This window comes from Argiope bruennichi, chromosome 10, assembly GCF_947563725.1.
Source record: "Argiope bruennichi chromosome 10, qqArgBrue1.1, whole genome shotgun sequence".
NCBI classification, from domain to species: domain Eukaryota; kingdom Metazoa; phylum Arthropoda; class Arachnida; order Araneae; family Araneidae; genus Argiope; species Argiope bruennichi.
The window spans coordinates 42,080,713-42,103,581 of NC_079160.1; the positions used below are offsets into that span (position 1 = coordinate 42,080,713).

The 22,869-nt window shown below is 26.6% G+C and overlaps 1 protein-coding gene across 2 annotated transcripts in view; it reads right to left on the bottom strand.

The window, feature by feature from the left end:
* Window positions 1-22,869, bottom strand: part of LOC129987880 (adenylate cyclase type 5-like) — a 34,992-nt gene that overhangs the window by 2,629 nt on the left and 9,494 nt on the right. For both annotated transcript variants that reach the window (XM_056095862.1, XM_056095861.1), the window contains exons 7-16: window positions 21,848-22,078; window positions 20,720-20,867; window positions 18,304-18,401; window positions 15,153-15,237; window positions 11,421-11,549; window positions 10,966-11,082; window positions 8,517-8,680; window positions 6,694-6,940; window positions 4,000-4,146; window positions 2,245-2,449 (exon numbers count right to left, since the gene is read on the bottom strand). In XM_056095862.1, the coding sequence (XP_055951837.1) occupies window positions 2,245-2,449; window positions 4,000-4,146; window positions 6,694-6,940; window positions 8,517-8,680; window positions 10,966-11,082; window positions 11,421-11,549; window positions 15,153-15,237; window positions 18,304-18,401; window positions 20,720-20,867; window positions 21,848-22,078 (1,571 nt within the window). The remainder of the gene's footprint in view (window positions 1-2,244; window positions 2,450-3,999; window positions 4,147-6,693; window positions 6,941-8,516; window positions 8,681-10,965; window positions 11,083-11,420; window positions 11,550-15,152; window positions 15,238-18,303; window positions 18,402-20,719; window positions 20,868-21,847; window positions 22,079-22,869) is intronic.

The following is a 22,869-nucleotide window of genomic DNA, read 5'->3' on the forward strand; positions in this document are numbered from 1 at the left end:
CAAGTGTTTGGTCCCTCATTTTCTCTTCCCTGATTTGTAAACCAGATATATTTTTATTTATTTTAGTTTTAATATCTATATATATGCAGCTTAAACAACATTTTTTCAGAAAATATAAAAATAAAACATTTAATTACAGATCAATTAGAAATTTTCAATATTTGGCATATAAAAAAAGATTCAAAATTGGTTAATTCTAAACAGTGGCAACTTCTTTAACACAATCTAAATATTTTTTAAATAGAACTGGATACAATTTTTAAAATTATGAAGCAATTTATTTTCTTCAAATTGTATAAAGATATGATTAAAAAAATCCTGAAGGTAAATAAGCCATTTTCTTAGAATAGCACTTCACTATTTAAATTATGCATGATTCTAATTTGAGTAAATTCGATTGTAAGGTCCTTTTAAATTAAATGAAAGCATTAACTTAAAATACTCTGAAAATATGAAAAAATAAGAACTTCTTTCCAAATTCAGGTCTCTTACACAGTTGCCAATTTATAATAGTCCAACCCTGAACACTAATTGTATTCTAAATAATATAATTATAAAAAGATTAGGTCCCTACATGGTAAATTAGAAATTCATATTTGATTCATATTGGAAATTCTAATTTTTTTCAGTCTTTTACAGCTGTAAAATCGTATCATACATATAAGTAAAGTAAATTATGAATATGAAACACCATACAAATAAACATGAAACATTTAAGAAATTTATGTGTAAAGTTGATAAGTTCCAAACTGATGTGGCTTTCTGAAATAGCTTTTGTACATTAAAATTAAAGAATTAGTTAAAGTTTTTGAAGTTCATGATGAACACATTTTCAAGACCTGAAATTGATTTATATGACCGTAATTAGGGCTCAGGTTTTATATTTTACGGATTAAACAAAAGCCACTTTGTTTTTTTTACTGTTTTCTTTACAGCCAAATAAGATATTTCGATTTTAGAAATGTATTGTCACATTGATTTGACTAAGAATAAAACAACAAAAACAATTAAGATTTTCATGGTTTCTTAGCAAGTTCTATAATGAATTACAACATTTATGCAAGATTTAACTTCAGCTTATAACTTGAAAAACATGATAATTCTACTCACAACTGACACATGGCCAAGGCGATTATAGAGCTAAATTAAGATTAAATAAAATTCAAAATATTTTCTGAAATAGGAATTTTATTGGAGAAGAGAGAATTGGGAAACAAAAATTTGTTGCAGCTTTCAACTGCCCAAGCAATTATCTATCCTTCCCTTTTTCTTATTGACAATAAATCTTCTCCATAGAATATATATAAAAAAAATATACATTAAAATTATCTTCTGGATAATTAGAATTTCCTCCTGATAAGTTTTGTGAATAAAATCTTAACAATGTTAGTGGCATTTTGCCTATACAAAGTAGTAAGCCAAGTTGAAGAAAAAAATATACTAACATAGCACATATATAGCATAATAGAAAACATTAAGAAAGGCTTAAACCCCAACTTAGGTTTTTTTTTTTTTTTTTTCAGATATAGGAAGCTAAAGTCATTTCTACTAATAATAAAGGAAAAATATGTGTGCAAGCACTTTACAGGACAGACTATTTTACCAAATTTGGCAAAAATTTACTTAGAAGTTAGAGAATATACACAACAAAGTGATTCTTTTAAAAAGAAATTAATTAAAAATAAAATAAGAGTTTGGCGTTTTTTTCTGATAACTTTAGAAAATATGGTAGCACAAAATTGATTGTAACACCATCTTAAAAGTTCTAAAAAATTTAATGACTCCAGTTTAATTGTTGCTTTCCACAAATTTAAATTATTTTCATCATTTTATTAAATATTTGATAACATGATTTTCTTACATTGTTGATGGTAAGAAAAAAGGATTATGTTTAATCTTTGCATCGTTTACAAGATGAATAAGATAGTGAAATTTTGATATTTCAAATGTCAGATGTTAAATTAATGGGACATATTTTTATTAGTTGTGTGATGTCATGGGACTCGACTTTATTAGAATAGTTCAAATACACAATAAATACAGCAGTTGCAAGGCTATTAAACTACTATAGCTTTAATATTGATGCTTAAAAATATTTTCTTGAAAGATTCATGAACATTATGTTTGAGAAATGTAATTAAAAGTAAACATAATCAATATTCCCAGCAAACCAACTCATCACCAAAGATCGTTAGTAAATACAATAAATACAATACAACTTGTAAACAAGAAGAATTTTCTTACCTACTCTTATTTTGAAATTGTTAAACGAATGTACATTAACATAATCCAGCTGGTCTTTTAGTCTTAAAGCAAAGTCGGCCATTCTTGTAACATGAGTATAATTTACCAAATCAACGGTGCTGGCTGTTAAACCAGATGCTGCCATATATGTGTACCCAGTAGTTTTGATTTTCTCAATGCAACTGAACTGTTCTTCCGATAAAATCTGGAGGTAAGAAAAAGAAACATTTTATTACAAGTTTCATTTAAAAGTAACATTTTTTTTTTTTTTTAAATCTTATATTAACCTTAAGTAAGTTTCAACTCTTTCAAAGTAAAATGAATTGAATGAAATATTACTGCCAGTCAATCTTAATCTTAAAAGAGTAGAGGGAGAGTTTGAAAGAAAAGAAAATATTGAAAATGACAAATTTTATTACTTTTAATAATATTCATACTTTTAAAAACCAAAAGTATAGCATCTATCACAAAAAATATTTTTTAATGGTAATGATATAAAAAAATATATATAAGGTCATGTCTTTTCATGGCAGTTTATATGGAATGCAAATCACATACAAACATAATTCACAAAAATTTCACATTTATGATTTTTATGACAGCATGACACAACCTTCTATTATTAATTATCCCCCCCCCCCCTGTCTTAGTTAGATAATGCATTTTCAGCTTTAAGGAACATAGGAAATAGTGTTTGACGCTAGAAATTTCTGGTTTACTCTCAAATATCATTATTACACAAATAGAAGATTTTAAAAATATTGGATACTTTTATTCTCTTTATGCACCAAGTACATTGATCATTTTAAGAAATTTAGTGATTTTCAAATATCATATTTTTCCCAACAAACATGAAATAACCTAATTTCGTATGCATATCATACTTATTTCAAAAGTTAAAATGTTCTTTAATTAGAAAGCCATGAAGCAAGTGCATGATAATGGGACAGAGTGTCAAAATGCATGCAATATATTCCTTGTAGTGGCAAACTACCAGAGGCAAAGGAAATATAAATAATTTAGGCACCAAGCCATCAAGGAGACAAAACATTAATGCACTTATGTCCTAATTTATTACAATTCATGCATCCAAATAAAAATCAGAAATATTCTACTGAATAAGCAGAATGTTACCAGTAACAGCAATTAATGAAAAGCAACAAATATTCCAGAATAAATTTTAAAATGTTCTATAACAGTAAGAACTCAAGTTGATAGCATACAGAAAGCTATGAGCAACTGCATCATCAATATATAAATCAAACTTATGTTTCTATACTTCTTAGGACCACGAAGATAATTTCATAAATTTAAACAATTTTTTAATGTACACATTTTTATAGCCTAAAATATGAAATATTAATATTGAATTGTACACTATGTTCAAATATTAAAGTCTGCTTAACTAGACAAAATGATATATCATCTTTGGTCACATTAACTTCCGTTGTCAGTGACTTTAATTACAAAGTCTTATCTAGTCTTATTCATTTAATACTGATGATTTAATATTTGATGAGTAATACTTTGTATTTGTATCACCTTATTTTTTTCGAAACAGAAATTTGCATATGTAACAATTTAATAGTACAATAATGTAATTTGTTTAAAATAAAAGACATGAGGATAAAATAAGGGCTAAATGAGCTAGATTCTAAAGAATAAAAGAATATTTATTCATATGGCAAAAATACAAAAATCAAAGCTGATAAACAATAACACTCATACTAAAAGCAAAATCTTTTCAGTATTTACCTCATCAAAATCAGCAATAATTTCATTTAGAAGTCGAAGGCATTCAACTCCTTCATTATTAGCCTCTAATTCCATATAGAATTCACTGAAGTTTGGTATTGATGCAAACATAATGCACACACTCTCACACTGCTCATGATATAAATCCTGCAAGAAAAAATAAAAATTTACCATCATGTAATTTTCCTGCTCTCATTTATTTCAGCACTTTTCCTTTAACATGTTTCCAAAATGGAAAATTCTTAAAAAATTGTATTTAATCAAAATAAGAACTAATAAATATTTCACATAATTTATATATCTTAAAAAAAAACTAGCAAAGATTAGAGATAGTATAACTTTTCTGTAAATTAAATTAGTAACTAAATAATTTTGATAAAACCAATAAAAAATATGAACTTCTAATTTTGAGAAAAATATTATTTATAAACAGAAATCATTTTCATAATAAAATAAATAATTGATCGACATTTAAAAATAAATGAATAAAACTTATTCTTCAACTCAATGACTATTTCAGGATAGTTAATATTTTCGAATTAAAAAAAAAATAATGACAATAGGAAAATGGCTGTCATTTTTAAGAGAATGAAACAAAATTAATACTGTCCTAAACAATGTAAAACTGAGTATTTTGCAAAAATATTCCTCAAAGAACCTGGCTTATGTTTGTATAACATGAATAAAAAATATCAGTACATGCAAATTTGGTTTAAAAATGCATATTTTAAATTATTTTGCAAATAGTCTGCCTATGGTCAAAATTTCAAAATTTTATTTATTAGAAGTAAAACAACAGAATTTATAATTTCTCTTTAAATCAATCAGATTTTACCTTACTTTGCTAGACTAAAAATGTTTAGTTTGATTATTACATAATATAAAAAGGATTATCTGCACAATTTACATTTAGAATTAGTAAACAAAATTATATTTTAATAAAAACAATGCATGATTCGAAATAGATTTTCCAGACATCTAAGTTTTAATGGCACTAATGTCTAATTAATGTCAAGGTTTAAATTCCCTTAGGAAAGTCATGTGCATAATATAAAGAACAAGTATATGGCTATTAAACATCCACAGCTTTACTATATGTATTATACTCTGTTTCACCCTAACTTGGCAGTATTGTAAAAGGCAGAAAATGTGACGCTCCGCATTGGGAAAGAGTTCCCCATCAATTCCGATTTTAAAATAGTTAAAATGCTCAGAAATTTATCAAATAATATCATAAATTACAGAAATTCTTTTTTTATTAGTATGTTTTAAAAATTATTCTCAAGTTAGAAGTGTTTATCTGTTAAGTATTTTGTAAATTAAGCGAACGAATAAAACAAAACGATTGGCATAATGAATTCCACTTTGGCTAGAACTGGTCTTCAAGGTCAAATATTTGGCACGCTTTTCTTTTACGTCTCCGCCAACTCAGCTTCATTTAGTTTCCAACCACTATCATCTTTCGTACTTTTTTATTCTCGCTTTTTTACCAGATGATATTTTTGATACTATTAATCGCATTAGTAGTTATTAGTTTTGAATGTTGAATATTTATTCGATTCGTCATTTCTATTCAATTCCAAAATGTCTGAAAACGAAAAAGTTATCACCGAATACGCTGTGCACACCTTCAAGACGAGTGAAATCAACAAATAGTGCAACATGAAAACAGAAATAAAGGCATCCAGGCCTTTAAGTACCCCTGGAAAGAAGCGACCAGGCTCAGTAGGTAAACATTCAGGTCTTGTAAAATATGATGATTTTACATTATCCTGTATCTGACAAAAAATCCATGCATTTTTTCGTAAAAATGAGATCTCAACAATAGATAAAGATGTGAACGATGATACAGATATCTTTTCGAAGAACATTAACCGAACTACATTTTACAGAATATTGAAAGATTTAGGATTTTCTTTTGAGAAACGATGAAACGAAATGAAATAACTTTAATGATTTATTAAAATAATGTATCAATAATATTGAACAAAATAATGAAAATAAGGAAAAAATTAATTCTCTGATTTAAAATGATAATATAATAAAGTTAATAAATATTTACTATTTGGCGAAAAATTTGCGAGATAAAGTTCCGCCAGCGATCTGCATTTCTAGTAACTTTATAGTTTAAAGTAACCCAGTTCCCCTGACAGTGACTGTGATTTGGCATGCCTAGAATATACACTACTGCCAAGTTAGGGTGAAACAGAGTATAGACTGATGATTAAAAATACTTTGCTGAAGGAATCATATATATAATTATGCATAAGAAACATATGGAAATTAAACATGGCCAATATTTTCAGCAAGGTGGAAAAGGTGGCTAGTTAGTAAGTAAAGCTGTTTTCCTACAAGCATACACTCTTGGAATTGTAAAAAAGTTGTAATCTATAGCTGAAGCATATTTTTGGAACCTAAAAGGAGTTAGGAATGTGGAATATTCTAAAAAGCTTCTTATAACTTCTATAGTAATCATAGACAATATAAAAAATATTTTTTAATCAATGATAGATGCATAGAAAAACACAAGTTTGAATCTGCTATTATTGATATGTAATGCATTCTTCTTTTTTTTTTCTCATTATTCTGAAAGGTTTAAAGAATTCAATAAAAAAATTAACCAACACTAATTAATTACCCCGGACGAAAGCAATTACTCATTAATAAAACACGAAAAGAAGAAAAACATTATACCTCATTCTTTCTATCTGCAGTTAAAAAATATTCAGCTACATGAGCAGGAAGTATGTTAGCTAACAGTTTCCTGTTATAAGCTTGAAGATGCTCCATGTCTTCTTTTTCTTCTAATGCCTGCAATTTCCATAAAAAATCCAGCCGAGAGGTAGCTTCAGCTTGGTGCCCATGGGCAACAAGAGCTCCCACAAAAAGTAGCAACAGTATGGTTAAAGAATATTTTGATGGTACACCACTACCATCAGGGCTGAAAATAGAAATATTATATGAAAAAAATTGTCTTTATTAAACAGACATTTAAATTTTAGAATATATATATAATATTAGGCATAAATATTTCTTCTTCAAATCAACATTAGTATAAAGGCAGCTCAGCCCCCACATCATTACTATATACACTGGAGAACTGAGAAACCACTTATTTATATGGTACCCTCCCATCCACAAACTTGAGGTGCCCCCAAACCACTTTATATTCATCAGGGGAGTGAGAACCTACTTACTTATATGACAACTCCCCATGCCATATCTGAAGTGCCCTACAATAGAGGTGAATGTGCAATGGTTTAAAGTGGAAAGCTGGGAAGGAAAAAAAAAAAAAACCATATTGATCAACTCTTGACTTTACACTAATGAAATGCTAATACCTCAAAGTTGAGTCGTGTATAATATTATCAGCTGCCCATAGACAGCTTCAGTTTTTTTTTTTTTTTCAGTTTTTTTTTGTTCCAATTACAAAAAAAGATGCTCCTCAAATTGTTATATTCTATTAGCAAGCAGAGTCACCAGAAAAAATTTCAATAGATTTCTTTAAAATTCTATCTCCAGAGTATCTATATTTGAAGTTTAGAATATTGACTTCTTTTCCAACAGTTGTTAAAAACATTTTCATTACAAATGCTTTCTCAAATAGTTGTGAATACTAGAAAAATACTTTTAAAATAATAACATAATGAGTGTTTATGACACATTATAAAAAAAAACAATGATTCTCATTGAAATTTATTTAAACATATATTTTCTTTACTAAGGTGCTCTTTAAGAGCTATTAGACAAAATTCACAAAAGAATGGGTTATCTTGAAAGGTAAATGTAAAAGAAAAATATACCAACAATTATTTTCAGAAACTTGGTGATTATTATTGATTTAATATTGTCTAATACTTGGCAAGTGGCATGGAAAAAAAAAAAAATTTTAAATATCAAGGAAATGCAAGAAAAATACTTTTTTTCTTCTATTTTTTAAATGCCATAGTTTGTGATATATATCACTTGCTGTTTTGATAAAGCAAAAGAAAAGTTACAACGAAATTAAGATTTTAACTAGGATTCATATTGTTTAAAATAAATTTAAACTTGTTGTATATACATTTAGAGGAGCAATTTTTGATTGTTATAAAAATATGTACCAATTTATTCGAAAAATATTGAATTTTTAACTGTCAGTACTAAAGATTAGAAAACAAATGATTTTGAATATTAATAACCAGTCTGATATACAAGTCCCATAGCAATTATTTAGAGTACCAAAAAAGAAATGAGTTACCTATATGAGAAATGAATGTCAAGCGAAAATTCAGCGACATTCTGAAGTGATGTTCTTTATTGCATATGGAATGATGTTATCTTATAAAAAAGAATTTTTCAATAAAAAATAATAACTAATTAAATGTGAAACTACATAGAGAAAGTTTTTAAAAATGCTTTTAACAATTAACTTCTCATAAGGAGTAAAAATTAATATATTTAATACATTTATTAAAATGCTTTTATTGCAAAGTATTACTTTACACAAAACATATTTCATAAAACATAATGCTTACCTGTGTACTAGGTCAAAAAGATCAAATAATTCTACATGGGTTAGAAGAACAAGAGCACAAAAAACTAGTGATGCGAGCATTAAGGTCAGAAGTTTCTGTATGGTAGTTAGCACAAGGAATGCAGCACAAGACAACATCACAAGCATCATACAAAATGTAATATTCTGAAAAAGAAATGAGAATATTTTTTTAAGTAATCGAATTTCCTTTCATATTCTGTTCATAAAACACTTTTTAAAACAATTTACTCTTTTCAAGAACCACAAATGCAACAATAATTTCTTTAAATTTTAAGCAAGCATTATAAAACATTATCAGCGTCGCAGATATAGATAACATATTTGCAAAATTTCAATTCAAAGTAATAAATTTTTCTAAATCTATTTAAGCAAAATATTAAAATAATAAAAGAATACAAATTAAGAAAAAAAATCAAATGAAATGTAGATAAATCTTATAATAAGACATATTACAGTTATCCCACAATAAACTTTCAATAAATTCAAAGGAATACAAAAAAACATCTTACTTATCATAGGGAATTCAAGAAAATTTTCTTTTGATAAGAATTGATTTAGTTTTGTTAAATTAATATTCCATTTTAGATTGACATTAGGGTTCTTTTGGTGCAGACCCAAATAATTTTGAACTACACTTCACTAGACACTATTAAGAGGAAACTTGGCTCCAATAGATTAACTTGCACAAAACTGATTTACATAACAGTTCTTTAGTGACACTAGGTTTTGAACCTGAATCCTCCAGCTTTTAATTCAGACAAATTCAGAATAGCCTACATATTATTTAAAATTATTATTATTATTATTTTATAAAAATGAGGCATTATATCATTTAGATATGCATTATTCGCACAATAATATCACCCATTTAAAAAATTATTTTTCTTTGGAATTTTGTAAAACTTGAACTCTATATTTGAATAGTAATCAAATTCTAGTAGATCTTTATCAAATTAAAAGTAGTTTCAAGAAATTTTAAGCTTTCAAAACAAAATTTGTATCAAACTTTGTAAATTTTGTAATTATAAGAAAGTTTTCTTTTTAAAATTCTATCAATTTTCATGATAAATATGAAATCTTTATTGAATCATATTCAATTGGAAGCAACTTATATTACAGCAATTTTACTTTAAAAAGAAAATTCAGTGAAGTCAGGTTGCTTACATTTTAAAAATATATAGCATTAAAAATTGATAAGTAAAATATTTCTATATTTGGAAATATGTATACAGATTCATGCACATATGGCATATCAGTGAATTTACTTTAGTTATAATTGTAAGCCATTTTGAAACTACTTGATTATTATTTTGTCTTCAATTAAACAAATCTAAATTGTAGTCAAAGGATTTAAAGTATATTGGAGTCAACATTAGGCTTAAAAAACGGACATAGTATTATTAATTGTATTAATATTAAAAAAAGATTATTAACTATAATATAATTTTTACAAGGAGATATTTATTATTTTTATTTTCTTACTCAACACATAATATATCTAATGCACACAGTGATTTTTCTATCCAATTGTTATCAATATATCATTAATGAATGAAAAAATTTAATTTGCTCTTTGATTCCATGAATTAAGAAGCAGCTATTAGTTTCAAAGTTAATTTTGTGGTTACATAAAGGACAGAACGTTTGTAATACTAGTTGAAGATACTGATACATTCAAAGTTAAGATCATAGATATTGTGTCTAGTGTCACAGCCAAAATGATGAATACTTAAAGATAAATGAAATACTGCCTTGATATTTTGCAAACTACCAAGAAACACTGAAATTTACTGACATAAGTGCTTAAATTAAATACTTTGCAAACATCTTTACAATATATTGAAAAAAACTATATGCCAAATCAGAACAGTTTTATTTTTACCATAAATTTTGTAAATTGTTTGACTTTGTGACCACCCTGTATTATATTGTAGCATCTGTTATCACTAAAATTAATAAAATTCCTTAAAATTAGACATTTTTATTTATAGTCACAAAAAAAGTTTTAGAAAAAGATAAATAATTAGGTTTATCATTTCAGAATTAACAATTATAGTGCCAAGGTTTGGAAGCACATACATTGTCTTAACAGATTCATTCATCATAATGTTTGTTGCCTGTTAATAGTATGGAGCAATGGCATTTGCCACAATATTGTATTTTAAGAAAAGAAACTGTGTTTGAGAAATCCTTGTCTTATATATCTTCGATTACAATACACTGAAACAACCATATGCCAAATTATAATCGTTTTTTAACAATTTTCTGTAATTAGGGGAAGATTTTGTAACCATCCTGTATTTTCAATATACATCAGTCAAAAATTTCAAGAAAACAGTACACTAATTTAAATAAGCCAATACAGTATTTAATTAGCCAATATAAATAACATTTATAATTTTTTGATTAAAAATATTAAAATAACTTACATATGGAAATCCATCAAGAATAGTATCTGAACATACATCTGGGTGAATTGTAAAATTCTGAGTAAAATTTTGATAGCTTAACCAGCATTCCATTGTTTCTGTTGTATCAAGAGCAGCCTAAATAAATCATGAATATATACCAAACATAATTATCAATAAAATAATAAATTTAAAGATCAAAAAATGCAAAAAAAAAAAAAAAAAAAAAAAAAAAAATCGCAGACTGTTAAGATTTATTTATGTGAAAAGATTGATTCTAGATGTATTTTTTTAACTTTTACCCAATAGGGATGATGAAAAAATTTAATAGAAAGCAAATAATTTTACTACAAGTTTCTTTTAAAAGTTTAAGCAATTTGAAAATTTAACAAATTAATTGAACAAGGTTCATTCCTTTAAAGGTAAAACATTTAAGATATTAGATAAAAGAACAATACAATAAACTGAATACTTACCAATGGAATGAATGTACTTGTAAATGTGATGAGCAAAACTATCATTGCTAAAATTTGGCTATTGGATCTACTTTGTGTTATCTTTTCTATTGCTTGAAGACATGATAAAGGTAGCATTTGTTTTGCAACCTAAAATTCAAAAAAGTTTTTATTTGATATTTATTATTTATATTTCTAAAAACTTTTATAGTATTTTTTCTTTATTTCTTTTCAAATAATGAAAAGAAAAATTTATTTTTATTCTTTATTATTTTCTAAGAGCAATTATTTTCTTACAGCAAACATCAACTTGAAAATGATTATAAAAATTTAAAGGTGCAATCAAAGCATAAAACGAAATAATATCGCTTGCAACAACTTTGTTGTTAATAATGCAATATTATATTACAAATGCAAAAAGTTCATAACCAATAATGTGCGTGCTCACTTGGTAATATTTTTTTAAAAAATTAATGCAATTTCTGTTGAAATGCAGAAAATCTAAGGCAGGAAATAAGTTAATGATATGATGATTTAAATATATCTTAAATGAATATAATTGTTAATTACTGTACATAAATTATTAAACAACAGAAGAACAAAAATATTGTTTTAAAAATCAACTTACATGTTTTATACAGAATATGAATTCAGTTTATCCTGTATAACAGGAAATTAAATATTAAATTTATATATTTTTACATCTAAAAATTAATTTACAATCGCAAATAGGTAAAAAAAAGTGTAAATCCTCAAAGGATATTATTATTTTAATATAATATACACAAATAAGGTACACTGCTATTCACTTTTTTATTAATATATATAACATTTTCTTTGATTTGCAATTGTAAAAAATAAGATTGTCCAAAATATATCTAACTCATTTGAAAAAAAAAAAAAAAAATGAATAAATAAGGAAACAATAGAAATACACTGCTTCCAACAATTCAGCAATAGATAATTCTGAAATATGATTAATAAATCTCATAGGCATAAGCTTACTGGCAAGGGTATTTATTGCATTAACCTAAAATTAAAAATAAGAAAGATAAGGATGTTTTATTTATTTCAATGATGAAAGCAGACATATATAATGTTCAACAACAGTTTATTTGGTTGCAACAGGTAGATAATGCACATAATTGAATTCATATTACATCTTTTATAATATATTCTAGATTACATCTACTTACAATAAAGATGAACATGTGTGTGTTGGTGTCCATATGATCTAGAGCTACCAAACATAGCCCATATATAATTGGAAGGTGGGAATGTACACATCTAAGCAATTTTTTTTGAAATTTAATTAATTAAATATTAAGCGAAATTATGATCCTTTTCCATCATAATTTCCAAAAATATTACAATATAAAAACAATTTGTAAATTATTTTAAAACCTAAAAAATTATATGTTTAATGACACTAATTTAATTTTGATTTTTTTTTGTATAAATTTTTGAATTTTCACTATTTTTTTAAAAATATTTTTGACAATTTCCAACAACAGATAGCATTGCTGCTCTTAGATCCAAAATGTTTCCACTGTTTCATTAAATATTTAATCACTTGATTTTCTTATTTTGATGAAAGAAAGATTCCAACATTCATGTACTTTGCAAATGGATAAAAAAAGTGAAAATTCAGTACCATGACAGAAGAAATGAATCAGATATCTATATTTTTGATAGCACTATGGTGCCATAGGAGTGATCTCCAATAAAAAAGTTCAAGTTCACAAAGAAAAGAACATCGGTGTACAAGGAACAGTACATGAGACAATAAAAATAGCACAACTTTAATGTCAGACAATTCGATGGAATCATGAACATGAAATTATATCCAAATTATATATAATTAATATTCCCAGCAAACCAATTGCTCATCAAAGGTGACAAATACATACTATTTTTCATCTGCTAAATGCACCAGACATGTTTTTAAATCCTACTTTGATACAGAATATTAAATGCACCCTTCTACCTGAAGTTGGAAACAGAACTGACTGTTTCTTTGACACAAAGTGCACTCTTCTACTTAGAGACCTTTCTTATAATCCTGGCATGTTCTAAAGAAAGACAGCGTGTTTTATCAGTTAAGCCATCTTCTTCAAAACAAAAGCTATTAAACCAAAAAAGGTTATAAATGAAGGAAGGAGACTAAGAAAGGTTAAAAAGGACAGAAACTTCTTTCTTTCACATCCAGTCAGGTGATCAAAGAGAACCTCTTTGTCCTTCATAACATATCGAAAAACTATAATATGATATTTACAAAGTATTCACCACTTCAACCATATAATTAGAAAATCTCAACATAAAATTTGCAAAAAATTATGCAAACATTTAAGAGAGAAGAGGCTTATATACAGCCGAAATTTATTGTTTCAGTTTGAAAATTGTTTTTGGATAGTAGCTGCACAATTACAAGCATCAGAAGTCTTTCATTTCATGAAAAGAAAAAAGCCATTTTTAAGTAATAATTTGCATTCCCCGAAAGGCACAAAATACAATAAATTTCTAGAGTATGGAAAAATGCTAGACTATTGGAATTTTTTTCTTCTTCTATATGTTGTAGCATTGTTGCTGCAAGGGACAGAGAGTTAGAAAACAGTGCATTATTATTTTTCAGATTTCATTACCATTTGAGGTCGAATTTTGAGATTTCAAAATATACTATTAGAAAATTAGTTATTTTTCCAAACAAAAATAGAACCAAAAAAATGCACTTCTGATGCTTCCTGTTTTCTTTTAAAGCAGCTTTGTATTAGGCTAGTATTTGTTGAACACCATTGAAGAAATGGAAAAACTAGTACAACTACCTAATATCATGTAACCCTATTAACTGTACATCTCCGCAATGTTATCTGACATTCTGAATGCTGGCCAACATTCATGTAGATATTGTAACAATGTTGTTGGGCATTATGTGCTAATAGAGAAGGTTAATTGTGAGTATGCAAAAATGCTGAAACATGATATAGCATGGATCTATTTAATGACTGAAGGCATCCTGGAGGGAATTCACACCATAAATTCTGCAGTGCACCTCACAAATTTATAAGAGTGTGAAATGGTAGAAATCTGTTCTGAATAGAATCCAGATAAATCTTGATGAAGGGATAAAAACTGCCAATAAAAAAGTCTGAATTCAGAAGAGTGTTCCAGTAATCACTCAAAAGCAACTCTAGATATATAAAGTGTTGCAGTGTCCTACAAGAAATTCTAAAAATACATCAGAATGTTAAAAGGGCATGAATGGATATATACAATCATAACTTTCAAGTGCACATGTCACAAATCATCATAGAAGTTCTACCAGATCGAGCAGTCAGCTGTTGACATATAGAAAGCATGGATTCATATAGTCGTCTCCATAACAGGATACAGCTGGTAATGAGACCTGTTAGATAGATAAAATGTTTTCCAGTCATCAACAATCATATGTTGGAGGGCCAAAGAGAAGCATAAAGCTTTGTGCCTATATTAAACAAATGAATAAGAGTAAGCCTTCAGCTCATATAAATGAATGATCTGTTGAACAATTTGTATGTTGATACCTACTGATGCTCAGCACTGCGAAAATTTGTAAAAGTGTGGCACATTTGTCCCATTTAAGTATTTTCATGAGTTGCTGAAGATTAATTGCATACTTTCCATTATTTACAAATGCATACTTGTATCTGTTTTTCCATCTCTTCAGTGTATGTAAATTGCACATGATAAATGTAACAATAAAAACAAAATTCTTACCAAACTTTTAGGAGCCTGAATGGTAATAATTATAAATAACAATGTAAGACCAGCACAAAACTGAAACATTAGTTGCAACCAGTATCTGAAATATATATAAAAAAATTATCATATAAATAGAAAGAAATTCAAATTAAATAAAGATTTTGAGATGGAAATAATATAAATTAATATCAAAATTTTCTGACATTGAAAATCAAAATGACAATGAAACTCTATCAGTTTTAATTTATATAAATTTCATAGAATATTTTCCCTTTGAAAAATAATACAAGAATACTGAAACTACAATTTATTTACACACTCACTTTCATAACATTTTCTGCACTACAGGTCTTCCTGCTTAGTGCTTAGTTTAATTTAGTCATATTAATGTCTCAATTATAAAAAGCACTATTGGTATATCTAATTTGTAATTTGAATTGAAGTCAGACAAAAAGGATGACGTATTTGAGCTGGCACTCTCTCTCCAAACTTCTGCACCACATCAGTACATTTGGCATAATATATTCAATATGCACCAGATCCATTAGCAAGGCAACTGGAGATAGAAAAATGTTAAAATAAAAGAAAATAATAAAGAACCTGGCGAGATAAAAATAATTTTGTTCGTTATTATAACATTTTGATATATGAACAACAGGAAATTTGGTATTATTTTCAGAAATTCTTTCCCTAGTTGGAAAGAATGGGGGAGGGAGAGGATTCTTTGAAAAGGCAAGCCTATCCCTTTTTATCAAATACAGATATCAAATGAACAGTTAAAGTGTAAAACTACAATACATTTTACAAATCATAATGTAGTATTATAAAGACAATAGATAGAATATGCTTCTTCTTTTGACTTATTATCTGATGATCAATATAATCATTCATGTTATTATCAATCATAGATAAGTAATAGAATTGGTGCCAGGCAAGTAAAAAGAATAAAATGCACAATGAAAAAAATCTTCCCAAAATTTCTCGTATACTTCTTAATAAAGGACCTATCTGTCTCGCCCTTAATAAAATTGTGGGCCTTTAGAAAGGCCGTAAAAGCCTTACATGGCATTGACATACAAAGTTACGAAATGTAGATCTTTGCTATGAATCTAGTATTTTTACTGAATGTATATCATGCAAATATGTATTTTAGAAAACTTTTTTTTTCTATTTGATAAAAACCAAAATTTGACAACTATAGCAGTTAGTCACAAAATGCATACCAAATTTCATCCAAATAAACTACTGCACTTATGAACTATTGTTTTTACACATTTGCAAAAGTATAGAAATACATAAAACCTACACAAACATACATAAAATACAAAGTACATAAAACCTTTAACAGGTATGGTTCAGTCGTACTCTTGGCCCTAGTTGGCTCTACAATAAAAACAAGAGGCGCTCCCCCTCAGGCTTAAATCGACTGTCTTTGAACAGCGAGCTTGTCCGTGGCAAGTGCCATAAGAAACAACAAACACAACATATATGGTTCAAAATTTAATGAGAATGTACCAAATTTATGTATCAGTCTCTTTATGTTTTGTAATTAATGAGTTCATGTAGACTTGAATAGCCAGACTAACTTTTCTGAATGGATTTCATTCAAAATATGATAACTTTGATCAAGAGTCCATATACTGAATTTTATCCATCTAGTTCAAAGTGCTATCAAACTTAGGCAAGTATAGAACATGGAAATTCATCAAAATCTCGAGTTTGAATGTTTTGATGATTACAACGCTTTTTTCTGTACATAAGAGAAAATGATAAAAAACTAAAATTTGATTCCATTGAAGAAACCATCATACAAGCTGTTCTGGTAGACACTAAACCCACCAAATCAAATGTTTCTCAGTCAGAATAAGGGAAGTTTGGAAAGAGTGTGCTGACTCAGAGTTTGTCCTTTCACTATAGCTGAAAATAGTTTAAAATTGGAATAGACTTTAAAAATAAATTTAAAAGACTATAGTTTAAAATTATGAGGTCCATCCTGACAGTCTTCATGATGTTTTGAAATGAGATATAAATCTAATAAAGCATACTAAAATTACATTTAACTTTCAGATGGCACAGGAAAAACTTCATAAACAATTCTAACAACTTACTACATCTACTCTTCTAAATAAGAAACAGTGATTTATTTAGGATAGGATAAAATTTTAAGAGGCAGATAGATGTGCCAAAACCAACAAAAATACTGATTTTCATCCATTCACACCAAATGATTTAAAGTATAGGTCCCAATAAATTTCCTTTTACTTATATTAAAGCCACCAAGACAATTGTGAAGTAAAATTAAATTAAAAAATTAAAAAAAAACTATTATTAAAAATATATTAAAATACCACAGAATATCAAAAAATAAGATCACTTTTGAGTTATTTGCAATACTATAGAGAGAAAAATTAAATGGAACAACAACAACAACAAAAATCAAAATAAAAAATACTTCAAAATCACGCTAATTGTAGGAAGAATAATGAAAATTGTTTAGGAATAAAAGAATAAATACTGAAATGTTAGATAAAGTAAAAACATCAGAATACATTTAATTTAAGTGATGGGAGTGAAGTACCTTATTATACATAATATGCCAGTGATTAATGAATTAAGCAGTAGGTTTTAAAGAATTTAAATACAACTTTTGTTCTAAAAATTGAGACATTTTCATTAGATAAAAAATGAGCATAAATATTAATAATTTGAAAATTGCAGTATATAATATCCTTGAAATATGTAAGACAAAAGTTTTTCTGAGGTTAAATTTTCTTCTATAATTTCAATAGCATTTTTTTTAAAAATTGCAATAGTAGGTTATCTTGAAATTACAAAATTTTAAAATAAAAAAATTAAACAATGCAATAAAATCAAAGTTACAGAAAAGCTATTATTATCTTTGGAAATATGCTAACTTTCTATCTATTAATAAGAAAGTTAAAAAAAAAAAGTTTCATAAAGTCAGGAAGTTTTACAAATACATACTTTTGCAAAACAGTGTAATGATGCAATTCTAAACTGCACATATAACTTAGTTAAATTTTATATGAAAAAAAATATTGGAATTAAAATTTATTAATAGAATACCAACACTAAATAATAGACTTTTTAATAAAAAAACTTCAATATATAAAATATTTTGAAAAATAAAAACTGTATAACTCACATTGGTAGTATAACAAGCTGAATAATGAAAATAAATAATTGCATGAAGCCAGCACATGTAAAATATGTTGATAACATTTTATCTCCTTCTTTCATGTACTGTAAAGAAAAAAAAAATATTTACATTTTCATTTTATAATGAGTAACATTTATTTAGCTGGAAAAGAACAGAGAAGAGATTAAGTGAATTGATTTCTTCTGTTTGTAGGTTTTGCCTCACCAAGAAATTGCTATCCAATTAAACTGTGGTGACAACTCATCGTACTGGACAAAATCAGATTTGAATGTCAGAAACAACTCAACTCTTATTCAGAAGGTTGTGTGTTCAAATCGCGCCCGGGTCACCAGATATGGAGGGTTGATGTCCAAGTAAATTGGCAATTAAGTCCAAAATCTACTTTTAGTATTTTGGTGACAAAGGCTTGAATTTTTGAGCCATTGGCAGCATATAAAATAAAATCTGATGCTTTACGATCTCTTTATTTACTGGAATTACAGATATAAAACAAATTCGTAATAATATTCCAAATAATTGAATTCATAGATTTAGATTTTTCCCTCATTAAATTCTTATAAATAATATAATGTATTTGATTATTTATATATTTCACATTTATATATCTTTCTTTAACAATTTTGCTTTATTCGAGCACTTATAATATTAAAACACTTCATTCATAGGATACAAAACATTAATTATAAGTCGTCTGGAATATTTTGATCTGGAACAGAGATCAATTGTAAGGAATTAACTATGATACCATTAATAAGACAAATTTATAAATGATGAATTAAATGAAGACAAATTGTCTTTGTACTAATAAAAGCAATGATGAAGAAGATTGTGCAGAAATTACTTCCCCTTTTTTGAAAGAATCAATGGAGTGCATTGAAAAACCTCAAAATTATTTTTTTTGTCCACATACCAATGAAAAAATATTCAGTGAATTTAATTCATAACGTTGTGCTTAATACTCACAGACAATGTGCATATCAGATTATAATTAACAATTGTTCTTCACTCTCTATATATACATAACTCATGTAAAATAAGAAATGCATTATTAATAATCAATTTCTGCAATACAGAGATGATTTTTTTTCTTTCAATTTTATAATATATGTTCTAACTTAAAATTTATTTATTGTTTTTAATACTATACATTAATATTGTAATACTATTGTAAAAGGAGCTTTGAAATTATTACTTTTAACTAATTTGCAGAATTTCAGCAATATGCAGTTGAAAAAATGAAATGGAAATTTAATATTAAGTAAGAAGAATGTGTGTTTTGTTGGTTCATGTGTGTCTTTTTGTGTTCTATAGGACAAAATGTTTGATCTAGAGGTAGCAAATATAGTATTAATACGTTATAGGGGCAGATAATATAAGAGATGATGCTCAGGGCAATATTTTAGAAATCTTAATTAAAAATTAAGTGAAATTTTGGCATTTTTCCAGGATAATTTCCAACAACATTACTGAATAAGAATATTTTTGAAATATTTTTATGCATAATTTGCAGTAACAACTTTTATTTTTGCGGTAAAATTCAAGCCATTTTAATTGTTTTTTCAAATACTTAATAGGATATTTTTCTTTCATAGTTAAAGTCAAGGAATGAAAATCCTTAATCATTTTGGCAATGTTTCCTTAAGTTTTTTGGCAATCCTTAAGTTTTTTGGCAATGCTCAATTTTTCTCTGTGAATTTAATTCATTTATTTTCATAAAATATATAGTTGAAATCCCTTAAAACATTAAGTATATTTGGAAATAAAAATTTGGTATATTGAATGATTGTATTTTCTATACCGTAATTTTTTTTTAGATGTTACAATTCATTTACCATACTGTTAGTTGTGTTCCCATAATACACATAAACTCCTCAATACTAATTTAATGTTATGTTGGTATTAACAATGCATTAGAAAATAAGGGAGTGAAGTCATGATAGCAGATAAGACAACATGCAGTAAGATATTAGACAATACAAACTTTGACGTATGATTTTTATGTGATTCAGGTATGTGATTTGATTATTAAGATGATTCCTGCATTCAATAAACAGAGAAAGTGCAGAGTACTAAAACAATACTTCTTTAATATTTGAAAAACACTTTGTGATAGAATAATGAAATTTAAGAAATTTAACTGAAGTCAAGTATAACCAATAATTCAGACAAACCAATAGATTGCTAAAAGTGGCAGGGAATATTAATTTGAATATTTAGTATCAACAAACAACACATAGTTCATATATCAAATTCACATAAATATATATGCTTATCATATGCTATATAGTAATATCATATGCTTGTAAACATAGCACTAAATAAACCACAGTGATTTTTCAAACATCATCAAATATAATTTTCTGATCTCAGCATAAAGGCAAATCTTAAATGATTGGCTTACTTTGCTTTCAATTTCTGATTTATGGAAAGTATTAGTAAATGGTCTGCAATGCTCATCTCTTAACCTATCTATACTGCGAGCATCTATAGCACGTGACAAATAATCATTGACTTCATCCTGAGGGTTTTTGAATTCTCGTCTTTTGTAACTGTAAAAAAAGCATAAAAATACCCCAACATTAATTGACAATAAGCACAGAAGAATTAAATTATTTTTTAACTAATTATATTATTAAAAAATCATATTACTATAGGGCTCAATACACAATTAATTAATTTTAGTTAACAGAAAATCATTTGAATATTGGTTTATGTAACCTTATATTCATTTTCTATTAATAAATAGATGCTGTATGAATAATGGATAAGTTAATTAATCTTATTAGTTAATTCTACATCTCAATAATTCTCAGCATTTTCCTGTTCTAAAGATTTCCAATAACCGAATCAGGGCTTTGGGGATCAGAACATCACAACGATGATATTCAAAATTAATAAATATTTGATGTGCATGCAAACTTGGTATCATTGATTAGAGAAGAAGTTTCAGAGGAGGAGCAGAACTTGGATAATGTCTTCATCCTTTCGCAATAGTTCTGAAAAAATTACCTTAGCTCATGTAACTTTAAAATTAATTTAATCAAACACTGATAATTTCTTTTCCTTAAAATTTTGTAACATTTGCCATCTTTTTATATTTTGGCATTAAATCATTAAATTTTGTGCACTAAACTTAATCTATTACAAAGAATTTAATAAAAATTCGCGTAGGCTCCATGGGAGGGACCTTTCATCCTGATTGATGAATAAATAAATAAATAAAATAATGAATATATTGCCTAATTCAATACATTATGTTAAACAGTATATACATAAATTTATTTATTCAGAGTGCAAGATGTTGTAAAATATATATTATGAAACAGCCTTAAAGCATGAAGTTTATTAATTGTTTTCATTTAAAAATCAAATAACTTTTACTTTGGTGTATATATATATGCCAGACAGTAAACATTCATGAAATTTAAAATTGTTAAAGATTCATAGAAAATGAAAACTTTGATTTTTTTAATAGTCAGAAACTGATTCTGCAATCATTGCAAATACACAGACTTAATAAGTCATTTACCTGTTATCAAGTTTTGAATGGCCCATCATCCTCATTTCTTTAGAAATATTGTTTGGAGCTGAATATTGTGGGGGGCGAACAGAACTGATTCTCTTTTTTTCATCTGGAACGATCAGAAACGTTTCTATGTTATGGTCCCTCAAGTATTTATGTCGTTGACCACCATAGCCAGGATCTACTTCATATTCATTATTCAAGAACTTCAGTGTCTCTTTTGTAATATGCACATGCCTACACATACAAATTACAATAAATATTAAATAAATATGACTTAAAATACAATAATTTTAAATGATTATGTTAATGAGTCTGAGATAATCATCTGTGTATTTAGTTGTTAGGCAGAAAAATTTGAATTTTAAAGAAAAGCAGAGTTACAAAATTTGTAAGTTTAGCTAATTATTTTTAAGAAAAAAAATAAATAAATAAACTAAGATATTAATATTAATTTTGAGGAAAGTTTTGGAATAAATTTTAAAAACTTAAAATAATAATAATTTTTTAATAAAGTGAAAAGACAAATGTAAAAACTTAGAAATTTAAAACTGAACAGTTAGAAATAATAATAATAAAACAGCAACATAAGCGTTAAAAACAATAATAAAATATAATTTACAATTCTTAATAGAGGGCATAAATAGACAAAAAAAAATTCAACCATAAAAAAATATTGATTATGTGTAATACCCTTTAAAATCAAGTAAAGTACAAAACAAATAACATTTTAAAAATCAAATTTTAACTTAATTTTAGAAAGCTATAAAATCCATTTAACCATATGCATATATTATTAGCATTTTATTACACATCAGTGCTGACTTTTATATCAAACATTATCTCTAAATTCAAAATACAGGATTATTAGCAATATTTAAAGAGCAATTTTGTAAAAATAAATCCTTCTTTATTTAAGTTTTCAGAAGAGTTATGATTTTGCTTTTTCAATCTTGAAAATATGACTATAAACTAAAAATGAACCAGAAAATGCCATAAGGACGAACTTAAGATACTTTAAGAAATTA